This window comes from Aethalodelphis obliquidens, unplaced genomic scaffold (assembly GCF_003676395.1).
Source record: "Aethalodelphis obliquidens isolate GAN/ISIS:26980383/991018 unplaced genomic scaffold, ASM367639v1 scaffold43, whole genome shotgun sequence".
Lineage (NCBI taxonomy): Eukaryota > Metazoa > Chordata > Mammalia > Artiodactyla > Delphinidae > Aethalodelphis > Aethalodelphis obliquidens.
This window is the reverse complement of record NW_020837987.1, coordinates 7,603,665-7,614,956: the sequence shown is the minus strand read 5'-3', so window position 1 is coordinate 7,614,956 and position 11,292 is coordinate 7,603,665. Positions and strand designations below refer to the sequence as shown.

General features: G+C 50.8%; 1 protein-coding gene across 1 annotated transcript; it reads left to right on the top strand.

Moving 5' to 3' along the window:
* The first annotated feature begins 3,318 nt into the window (after positions 1-3,318).
* Positions 3,319-7,768, top strand: PPP1R14A (protein phosphatase 1 regulatory inhibitor subunit 14A). The gene is made up of 4 exons (XM_027079404.1): positions 3,319-3,775; positions 5,934-6,014; positions 6,598-6,630; positions 7,521-7,768. The coding sequence occupies exons 1-4, from the start codon at positions 3,575-3,577 to the stop codon at positions 7,647-7,649; spliced, it is 444 nt and encodes a 147-aa protein (XP_026935205.1). The 5' UTR covers positions 3,319-3,574; the 3' UTR covers positions 7,650-7,768.
* The last annotated feature ends 3,524 nt before the right edge of the window (positions 7,769-11,292 follow it).

Below are 11,292 nucleotides of genomic sequence, written 5' to 3'. Positions count from 1 at the left end.
CTCTATATTGACTTCCCTATAGAACAGGGGTCCCCAGCCCCTGGGCCACGGACTGGTACCGGTCCGTGGCCTGTTAGGAACCACACCACACAGCAGGAGGTGAGTGGAGGGCGGGCGAGCAAGTGACGCTTCATCTGTATGTACAGCTGTTCCCCATCACTCGCATTACCACCTGAGCCCTGAGCTCTGCCTTCTGTCAGCATTATGGTGAGTTGTATAATTATTTCATTATATATTACAATGTAATAATAATAGAAATAAAGTGCACAATAAATGTAATGTGCTTCGGTCATCCCGAAACCATCCCCCCCCGCCCCCTGGTCCGTGGAAAAATTGTCTTCCATAAAACCGGTCCCTGGTGCCAAAAAAGTTGGGAACCGCTGCTGTAGAATATTGTGATAAACAGATGTTTAAACATAAACAGACAGTCCCCATGTTCATGGCCTGTATAATCCCCTCAAGTGTGAGCACAACCTGGGATTTGCTTCTTACCAATTAAATATGGCAAAGGAGGTTTACATTATATTATGTAAGACTCTGTCTTCGTGGACTGAAAAGAAAGAGATTCTCCATTGCTAGCTTTGAAAGATATAAATCGCCACATTGTGAGAAGATCTATGGAGAAGGCCACATGGTAAGGAAATGTAGGTGGCCTCTAGGAGCCAGGAGCAAACCCCACTGATAGCCAGCAAGAAAATGAAGACCTCATCCCCACAGCCTCAACAGATGAAAACAGATCTTTTTTCAGTTGAGTCTCTGATGAGAGAGCAGCCCTGGCTGACCCATGGATTGCAGCCTGGTGAGGCCCTGGAGCAGAGGGCCCAGCTAAGCTATGACTGGACTGGATCCACAGAAACTATGAGATAATAAACATGGGCTGTTTTAGATGCTAAGTTTGTGCTAATTTATTACACAGCAATAAAAAACGAATACAAATACAATGTTTACTAAAGGATAGAGTAATAAAAATAATTTGAAGCTTACATATATATTATTAAAACTCAACAGTATTAAAAACAAACTCAACAGTATTGCATCAATTCAGTCAGTAGACCACCAAACAATTTTTTCCTGGGGGTGGAAGCATTATTTTATCACTGATACTGTTTAGAATTTGTCACATGGCATAATAAAATCTTGGCCAAATTTGATCAGTTTTATTATTATTTTTAAATTCTCCACAGACAGTGCACCCCTTTTTTCCTGTACCCAATGTGGACCACTCCTATTGCCCTCCCTTTGGTACACTACTAGTTGGAAAACAGACAGTAAATAAAATGAGTAAATTATATACAATGTGAAAAGGCAGTGAGCATTATGGATAAAACATAGAGCCAGGTAAGGGGGATGGGAATTGCCATATGAAATAGGGTGGTCAGAGAAGAACTCACTGTACAGGTGACATTTGAGGGAGATGAAGGAGTGAGCCCTGTTGACATTCTAGGGAAGAGCTTTCCTAGACAGAGGAACAGCTAGTGCAGAGGTGCTGGCATGGGACTGTGTTTGGCAGAGCTTTGATTGCCCCGGAACAATGGGGAGCTCTGGGCATTTTTTTTTAATATAACAGCTTTATTGAGATATAACTCCCATACCATACAACTCACCCTTTTAATGTGTACAATTCAATGGTTTTTAGTGTATTCATAGAGTTGTGTAACTATCATCATGATCAATTTTAGAAAATTGCATCATCCTCAAAAGAAACCCTTGACTGTCTAGCAGTCACTCCACTTCCCCCAATCTTCTCAGCCACAGGCAACCACCAATCTATTTTCTGTCTCTATGGATTTGCCTATCCTGAACATGTCATGTAAATAGAATCATGTGACATGTGGCCTTTTGTGTCTCGTTTCACTGACTTAGCATGTTTTCAAGGTTTATCCATGTTGTAGCATATATAAGTACCTAATTTCTTTTTATTGCCAAATAACACTCCATCATATGGATATATCATATTTTATTTACCCATTCTTCAGTTGATGAGCTGGGTTGTTTCCACCTATTGGCTGCTATGAACATTCATGTACAAATTTTTGTGTGAGCATTGTTTTCAATTCTCTGGTATGTACCTAAGAATGGAATTACTTGATCATATGGTAACTTTAAGTTTAACCTTTTAAGGAACTGCCAGACTTTTCCAAAGTGGCTACACCATTTTACATTCCCACCATCAATGTATGAGGGTTCTGCTTCCTCCACATTCTTGCCAACGCTCACTTGATATTTTCCATTTAAAAAAAATTATAGCCATCCTACTGGGTGTGAAGTGGTATTTCATTGTCATTTTGATTTGCAATTTCCTGATAACTAATGATGTTGAGCATCTTTTCATGTACTTATTGGCTTTTCTATATCTTTTTTAGAGAAATGTCTATTCAGATCCTTTGTCTGTTTTTAAATTGGATCATCTTACTATTGAATTACACAACTTTATTTATTTTAGATACAAGTACCTTTTCAGATATATGATTTGCAATTTTTTTCTCTCATTCTGTGGGTTGTCTCTTCACTTTCTTGATGACGTTCTTTAAAATGAAAGTTTTAAATTTTGATGATATCCAATTTTCCTATTTTTTTTCTTTTGTTGCTTTGGTTTTGATGTCATATTTAAGAAACCATTGCCTAGTTATGGATAGTCTTAAGCAGGGGAGGGACATGGCCAAATTTAAGTTTCATTTCAGTTTTGAAGTGTTATTCTTGCTGCTTTCAATTAAAGTGGGAAGACTTGTGAGCTAAGAGACTTCTCTGGTTACCCTGGCTAAAACTGTAACCCCACCCTCACTCTATTTCTCATTTTCTGCTTCATATTTCTCCATAGAACTAATCATATTCTAATAAACTGTATAATACACTGTACTTACTTATTATGTCACTGCCTGCCTCCACCGCAAGAATGCCGCCGGCTCCATGAGGACTGGGCTTGTCTGTTTGGTTCACTGCTCTATCTCCAGTGCCTAGGGAAGTTCAGGACGGGGAGCCTGGTGATAACCAGAGGCACAGAGAACCCCTGGATGCTATCTGGCATGAGGAGTCTGATATGGGGGGGGCGGTTACAGCCCAGATGTCATGATGTCAAATGAATATTTGTTGAGTAGAGTGAGTGAATATGAACGAATGAATGCATGGATGAGTGAATAAATGAAAGAAGGAACAAATGATGCACCGTTAGGTACTATGGCTTGACCTTCCCTTGCAAAGAGAGTAGGTAGCACAGGGGCTCGTGCACTGTCCCTGGCAACCGCCAGAGGGCGCAGACAGGCCGGGTTCCCTAGAGCCCATCCCGGACCCGCCCCCCCGGATCCAGGCCCCGGGAGCCCCTGTCGCCCGATCGGGCCGGGGACTCCCGGATCCCGCCCATACCTGAGCCAGGCACGGCCGCGGGCTTCACGCCGGCGCAGCGGTCAGTCCTCGCTTTGCAGGCAGGGAAACTGAGGCCCGGGGCAGCCGGGGCGGGGCCGGCCCCCTGCGAGTCCGAGCCCCCGCCCCCGGTCGGCCCCGCCCCGGCCCGTAAGAGGTCCCCTGGCCGCCAGGCGAAAGCTCACAGCGCGGAGCCGGGGCCGGGGCCAGGACCGCGATGGCAGCTCAGCGGCTGGGCAAGCGGGTGCTGAGCAAGCTGCAGGCTTCATCGCGGGCCCGGGGACCGGGAGGCAGCCCCGGGGGGCTGCAGAAGCGACACGCGCGTGTCACCGTCAAGTATGACCGGCGGGAGCTGCAGCGGCGGCTGGACGTGGAGAAGTGGATCGACGGGCGCTTGGAGGAGCTCTATTGCGGCAGGGTGAGACGGGGAGAGGTGGGGTTGCAGGGGGAGTCCCGGACCGATAGACCCTGAGCCCGGACTCCCTACGCCTTGAGGGCCTCTGGTTGCTTGTGCTCGCTGGTGCGCGCTGGTGCAGCCTCGTTCGCACGTTAGGACGCACGCTCCTGGACTCATGGGCCTCGCCGTCCACCCTCCATGGCACTCTGCTTGTGCACACAGACAGACACTTGGGTCCAAACACCAGGGGAGCACCAGGGGTTTAGCGTATGGGAGGTGAGGAGGCAAACTTGGGGAACTGGAGTGGCCATATCTGGAGAAAGGGTGGGGTGAGGGGGATGTCTTAAAGCCAAACATATACATGGTGGCAGGGGAGATACAACCACACGGAGCTGCACAGCAAAGGAAGCATCAGCATTCACAGACGTGCACAGTGACGAGCTATGGCCACTCACAGACACAGTGACAGAAGCAACAGCCATGCACAGACTCTCAAGGACACAGGCTGGGGTCGCTTACAGATCAACCTATGCTACAGCTGCAGGCTCTCACAGTCACAACAGCACAGGCCACAGCCATATGCAGACACAACACAACTACACCCACACAAAAGGACTCCAGTTACAGCTGTTCATAGATACACACAGCACAGGCTGTAGCGGCTCGCAGACGGTACAAGTTACAACAGCTACCCCCGGACACCTAGTGATTCAAGTAATGACCATCCATTATCTCCTAAAGGCAAAAAACGATAATCACGTGCAAACGCAATGATAGATGCTGCAGCCACGTGCAGGCATAAAATAACAGAAATTATAGCTACACCCAGACAGAAAACCACGTAAGCTATGGGCACCTCCAGACATACAATGGCAGAAACTGCAGCTGCCGGTGGACACACAGGGCACAAGCTATGGCCTCCTATGCTGTCTCATGGGGTACAGACAGACACGACATCTCACTCGGGTCTCTGCCTGAAGTCACATTTTGTACAGCACACACGTGCTGTGGAGCACGGTCACAGGTACACAGACACACAAGACGACAGATGCTCTGCAGCACAGTGCGAAGGTGGGAGAAGCCACGGCCCCTCGCAGTGACACGAGGGCCCTCTGTTCTCAGACACATGTGGGCTCACACAGGTGGACAGTTGCTAGTGGTAGGTGGCATCCTCTGAGGTCGTCCTCCGACAGTGGGCACTCCAGCTAGCCAGACTCTCAGGGACACAAGCTGTGGTCAATTACTGATCAGCATATGCTACAGTGACGCATGACGGTGAGACCAATACAGCAAAGCCAGAGTCGCCCACTGCCCACCCGTAGGACCACAGGCCCCTGCACAGGCCGTGCACGATGTCACACACCTCTGCACCCTCGTGCCGGCCCTGGCACCTTGGCATCAGGCTCTGGCTCACACACAGAGACTCACACAGGCAGGTAACACACTTACAGACACTCCGTGCCACACACAATCCCCTGACCACCCAGGCCTGAAGCCCACAGTGGAGTCAGCAAAACTTTGCGTAGGGGAGGCAAGACTCTGTAGCCCCTGGGATCTCTTTGCTCAGACAGCTGGGTTCTGCCCCCCACAGGGTTACTGAGCCAGCCTGCATTTGCCCTTTGCCCCAAGAGGCCATCCAAGGGTCCCCCTCTTGGCTGCTCAAAGTTGGGCTTGTGGCTTATCTCTCCCACCCACCTTGGGGGGCTTCCTGACCCAAGCCCTCCCCGCTTGGGTGCCCTGGGGCAAGGGGCCACCCCCAGCAGGCTCTAGCCTGCCAGCTTCCCTCCCCTGCACCTAGCGCTTAAACTTTTCCTTGAAAGGGCAAAGCCAACCCCTCTTCTGAATCCCGGAATCTGACATTCCAAGACTCCACCAGGCCTGTTTCCCGCTGTGGGAGTAAGGGCCAAGGCAAGAGACCCGTGCCAGGCCCAAGACTCCCGAGGCCCAGGGGCCAGCCTCCGAGATGGTACAGGCTCCCGGGCCTCTGTCGACCCATCTGTCACCCCTCCCCCCAACACCCAGATGTCCCGCCTTGGCGGTGCTGTCCCTGACTGCCACATTATTGCTCCAGAACCCGCCAGCTGGGCCCCGGGGCCTTTGGGGCTCCTCCAGGGACCTGGACAAAGGCGGGGGAGGGAGGGGAAAGGGACCCTGACGCCCCTCCCTCTCCGCCTTTTAGGAGGCAGACATGCCCGATGAGGTCAACATCGATGAATTGTTGGAATTAGAGAGTGAAGAGGAGAGAAGCCGGAAAATCCAGGTAGCTGGAGGGGAAAGCCGCCCCCAGCCCCCTACGCTGCACCTCCCTACAAATCATATCAATAGAGGCGCTGTTTCAATTGCTTTACGCTTAGTAACTCGTTTAATCTTCACAAAACCCTCTGAAGGGTTTATTATCTCCGTCTCACTATTATCATTATTATTATCTCTGCTTTCCACTTGAGGCAGATGAGGCCCAGCGAGATCTCATCACTTGCCCAGGGTCCCATAGCTCAGAAGGCGCATATCTGGGAGTCAGAGCCAGGCAGCCTGGACGCAGCGTGCTTGCTCTTCTGGCCTGTGCTCTCCTAGAGGCAGGAAATGCTGTGTGCCCTTCGGGCCCTCTCTGGATCTAGCGCTGGTCTTGGTGCTGAGTTTCTTGACCCAGCTCTGCCCCCAGTTGCTCTATAAGATGCCGGGGCCTTGTTCCTCCCCTGAAGCCACAAGGGCCAGTCCACCTGGAGTCTGACTACCATTTGTCTTGCTGCCTTAGGGTTTTGTTGGGAAATGGAAGGGGCTGGCGGGGCATATGTTTTAGTCATTTACTATTTTCTTTTCTTTTTTTTTTGTGGGGGGTTGTTTAGGGACTCCTAAAGTCGTGCACAAACCCCACAGAGGTGAGTTTTCCATCCCCCATTCCAGGCCCTGTTGTGCCCCCTGCACCTTGACTGGGGGCTGGGGGGCGGTCTCCGGGGAGGAGGGAAGAAGCTGGCTGTGCCTAGGACCAGCAGAGGGAACTCTGGGAGCCCTGCCTCTCCCATGGCCGTTTTCTCATCTCCAGTGGCGTCTTTTGTCTTCCTCACTCCTGTCCCCTCTCTTCCCATCTGCCCCCAGGGCTCCATTATTGCCTCCCTGCTGACATGCTGCCCCATCTGTCTCCTACTTCTGCCACTGCTGCGCTCTGTCTGCCCGCTCACCTCCCTCCGCCTCTCTCCCTTGTTACTGCCTCCACCGCCCTGGGGCTCCCTTCCCCACTTCTCAGGGGCCCCCCTATCCTTCCAGGCCCTGAGCGGCCTAGCCCCTCCCACTTCCTTCCCTGCTTTAAAAGGGAAAAATATTCATGTTCCTCTAACCAGCTCTGGGCTGCCTGAGCGACAAACGTCATTGTGTGTCTGTCTGCCCTGGAGCCAGCTCAGGCCTCTGTCCCTGGGGACGCTCCTGATAATCTCTTGGCTCGAGAAATATCTGCATGTCTCTCTGTGGCTCTGTCCCTTCGTTTCTCCCTATCCCTTCATTTCTCTCTATCTCTGCATCTCTCTCTGTCTCTGCATCTATGTCTTGGTTTCTGTCTACGGGTCTCTGTCTCTCTCCATCTCTCTCTCCCTGTTCCCCCCCACCCCCCCATGTTCTTCTCCATCTGTAGCCTCTACCCCTCCTTAACTCCACCTCCTTTCCCCTCTCACTGACCGGGAAGCAGGAAATAGAGGGGCCCAGGTCAGAAGGGCTGGGCAGGGCAGGGCGTGCCCCCAGCCCTCCCGTGTTCTCAGCACCCTCGCCTTGTCCTCAGGACTTCGTCCAGGAGCTGCTGGTGAAGCTGCGAGGCCTCCACAAGCAGCCAGGCCTCCGCCAGCCCAGCCCCTCCGGTGACGGCAGCCTGAGCCCCCTCCAGGACCGAGCCCGGACTGCGCGGCCCTGACCCTCTCTGGCCTCTGTGACCCCCCTCCATCTCCCCCCAACGCCATCCTGGCTTGTTTATAAGTTGTATTTAATGGTTCTGTAACAATAACACTGCGTGCCTGTTTTTCTGTTTCTCTCCCTGGTTACTGTGGGCTTCCCTGAGCTCCTCCCCGCACCTCCCTCTCTCCTGCTGCGTCTCCTCATGTCCCAGCACCCTCAGCTGGCCCGGGCAGATGGAGAATCATTCCTCAGCCGGGGAGCATGAGAACAGGCCCTGCTGACCTTGCACGCCTGGGACTCACATCCTCGCCTCACCTCCCCCAGCCTTGGCCCAGTCCCAGCCAGCAGGGCCTCAGTGTGTGGGTGGCACAGGAGGGCTCCTGTAGGGAGGACCGCCTGTGGTCCCTGGGCCACAGGAGATGCACAGGACTGAATGTACCTGATGTGACCACAGTGCACTGGGAACAAACCATTCATCCTCTCCATAGATTTTATTGGGCACCTATTGTATGATTACCCTGGCCATTAGTATTGAGGACACAAAGATAGCAGAAGATAGTCTCTGGCGTCAAGGTGCTCACACAGTGGTGGGGAAGAAGGGCCTGTGGGCAGGGGATTCGAGCAAAGTGTGCTGCATGGTCCAAGATACTTGGGAGCCCACGGAGTAGGAGGAGCTGTTCACTCCTGGGGTGGTGAAGAAATCTAGGAGTGCTTCCTGAAGAAAGTGACATTTAGGCAGGGCTTTGTAGGATGCATAGGAGTTTGTGTGAAATGGGTACCCATATCAGAGGACTCTGAACTGGTGGGAGGAGGGATTGATATTGGGGCTGAGCCAGGGAAGATACCAAATATTGGCAGGCCCATCTACCAGTCAGGATGGGCAAGTCCCTCAGAGCTGGATCAGGGAAGCCCCCTGGGCTGGGGCATGCTCATGCTGGGGAATGGAGGGCCCTGAAGGGTCTCAGGGGAAGGGCAAGGGTATCAGAAGTGGGTAGTGGTTATTTACTAAAGACTGTGGAAGTGTTTCATTATTTCAACAACAGTAGTCCCAGCTGTGTACAGTCAGGAGATGGGGTGGGATTGTGGCTGTGCTTAGGACTGGGGCCAGGCCGGAACTGGGGAATCTTCCCCCAAGGTCATAGCACACCTTCCATCTCACCTCTACTGCCTAAAATTGGGGCCCCGAGCCCCATGCCCATGCAGTGCTGCCCAGAAGCCCTGCCAGGATCAGACACCCATCCCAGGGGTCCCAGCTCTAATCTGGCAGGAAGAGAAGCCGACCCTGAAGAAGAGGGGTATCTAGGAGCATCTGCTCTGTTGAGCCCTTCAGGTGACCTTGCTGTCCCTGTACAGACAGACCTCAGGCTTCCAGTGCCCCCTCCCCTCCACACAACTGGATAGAGAGTGTAATGGAGGAATCCCTCCTCCTTGTACCCAAGCAAAGTCTTGGGTGTGCCGTGTGTTGAGCCTCTCAGTTTCCTCATCTGGAAAATGGGGACTTCACAGAAGATGAAACTGAGGCCCAGATTAGTGATGACACTTGCCCAAAATCACTCATCTGGGAAGTGGCAGTGGGTTTTAATCACAGGCATTATGACTCCAGAACCCAAATATTTCTACGCTACAGTGCCCCTATGAGCCATAGCTTTAGCATACATTGCAATTCTTCGGTGGCAAGAAGAGGGGGACTAATTCATACTAAGGTGTTAGTGACTGCTGACAGCTCTCTGAGATAGCCTGTCTAAAGGGCAATACAATTTGAGAACAAGGCTACAACAAAAGGATCGGGAAGCAGCATACCATGGTGGGTAAGAGCATGGACTCCGGGGTTAGTGCTTGGATTCAAATGCCATCTGTCTTACTTCCTAGCTGTGTGGTCTTGAGCAAGTCACTTAACCTCTCTGTGCCTCAAGTTTCCATATCTGGAAAATGATTATAATTGTACCTACTTCCCAGGGTGGTTGTGAGGTTTAAATGCATAGATTGTAGACTAGTGCCGGGCACAAAGGAAGCGTTATCATCAACCTTATCATTGTAGGGAGGGGCTGGACCATTAGCCCCTTACAGCCGCCATCCCTGGCCAGCAAGATATCCCTTAGGAACACTGAATCACAGGCGCTTTGCTTAGGAAAAGCCACAAAGGACACGGTGTACCCGAGCCACCACCCTTGCATAATTGCCACACTCACCTCCTCACGCTGCCTCCCAGGGCCTGTGATCTTGTTTCCCACTTAGCAGCCCAATAATGCTTTTTCTCACTCACTTTACTTTTTATTTATCTATTTTTTGGCTGTGCTGCACGGCTCGCAGGATCTTAGTTCCCCCAACCAGGGGTCGAACCCACGGCCCCTGCAGTGAAAGCGCAGAGTACTCACCACTGGACCACCAGGGAAGGCCCTCTCACTTTTGTCTCCATCCACCCTGCTCCCTCCACGGGCTTCCTTTGGCTTCAGAGGAGAAACCAAAGTCTCCCCCTACACGCTCCACCCGCCCACCTGTCATCCTTCATCCCGCTCCTCTCCCTCACCTGCACTCCCCGCCAACCCCCCTCACTCCCGCGAGACTCTTCCCCTCCTGGACCCTTGGGCGTTTCTCTGCCCGGAGTACTCCGCGCAAGTGAGGGATCATCATTTAGATGTAATTCCAGACAGGTGTTCTTGAGCCCCTTATGGAAGAAACCACCCTCTGTCACTATCCTGTCACAATAATTAATTTTCTCCACGAATTTATTACACCCTGAAATTATGCATTACTTTATTGTCTGTCTACCCTCCCCCCACCTTCAGAATATTAGCTCCTTAGGCACGGCTGTATTCCTAACGTCCGGAGCAGCGCCTGGCACACAGCGGGTGCTTGCCCAATAACGGGGCCGCATTCTCCGCGCACAGCAACCCTCTTCGACTAGAAGTGAAGCCTTAGCGTCCTCTCGTGGCTATGCGGGTTGTTTTAAATAAACTACACCCCAACGGTCAGCTACTCCAGGGCTGGTCGACCGGCATTTATTTAAGAACTGGCTCCAGAAGTCGCTACAGCAAAGCACTCGCCCGTCTTAGATCAACACCAGAGACTCTGCTAATCAGAATGATAAACATTAGAAATGGTGTCGCATTGATGATATGATTGGTATTCACAACTGGCTAAAACGTTTTAGAAATACTTCATAATAAATAAAGAGGGCAGGAAGGCTCTTCACGAAGGGTGTATCATGGTTGATATAAGCCTACGAGTATCCATATCATTTCACTAATACTGTAATAACCAATTAAAACATAATTTTAGAAGCTTGTTCCCAGGCTTCAGCACCAACAAACAAAAAACAAAACAAACAAAAGACTTGTGCGGTTCTCAATAGCTACAAAAACTATAGTTTATCGAACAACTTAATCAAAGATATATAAGGCCTTGATTGAAAAAACATCAATATGCCAATAAAGGATATAGAAGATAATTTGGAAAAATGAGACCATCCATGCCTTTGCGTAAGATATCTTAATATTATCCACATGTAAGTTCTCTCCAAGTTAGCCAATAAATTCAAAGCAATCTCAATCAGAATTCTGGGTGGATTTTTTGAGATACTTGGTAAAGTCTATTCTAAAATTTGTATGGAGGAAGAACAACAGTTGTACATAATATGTACAAATAACCAAGCCAACATTAAA

Coding starts and splice junctions, on each gene's coding strand:
- PPP1R14A (XM_027079404.1), top strand. CDS start 3,575: ATGGCAGCTCAGCGGCTGGGCAAGCGGGTGCTGAGCAAGCTGCAGGCT. Junction 3,776..5,933: donor AGGAGCTCTATTGCGGCAGG/GTGAGACGGGGA, acceptor TCCGCCTTTTAG/GAGGCAGACATGCCCGATGA. Junction 6,015..6,597: donor AGAGAAGCCGGAAAATCCAG/GTAGCTGGAGGG, acceptor GGGGTTGTTTAG/GGACTCCTAAAGTCGTGCAC.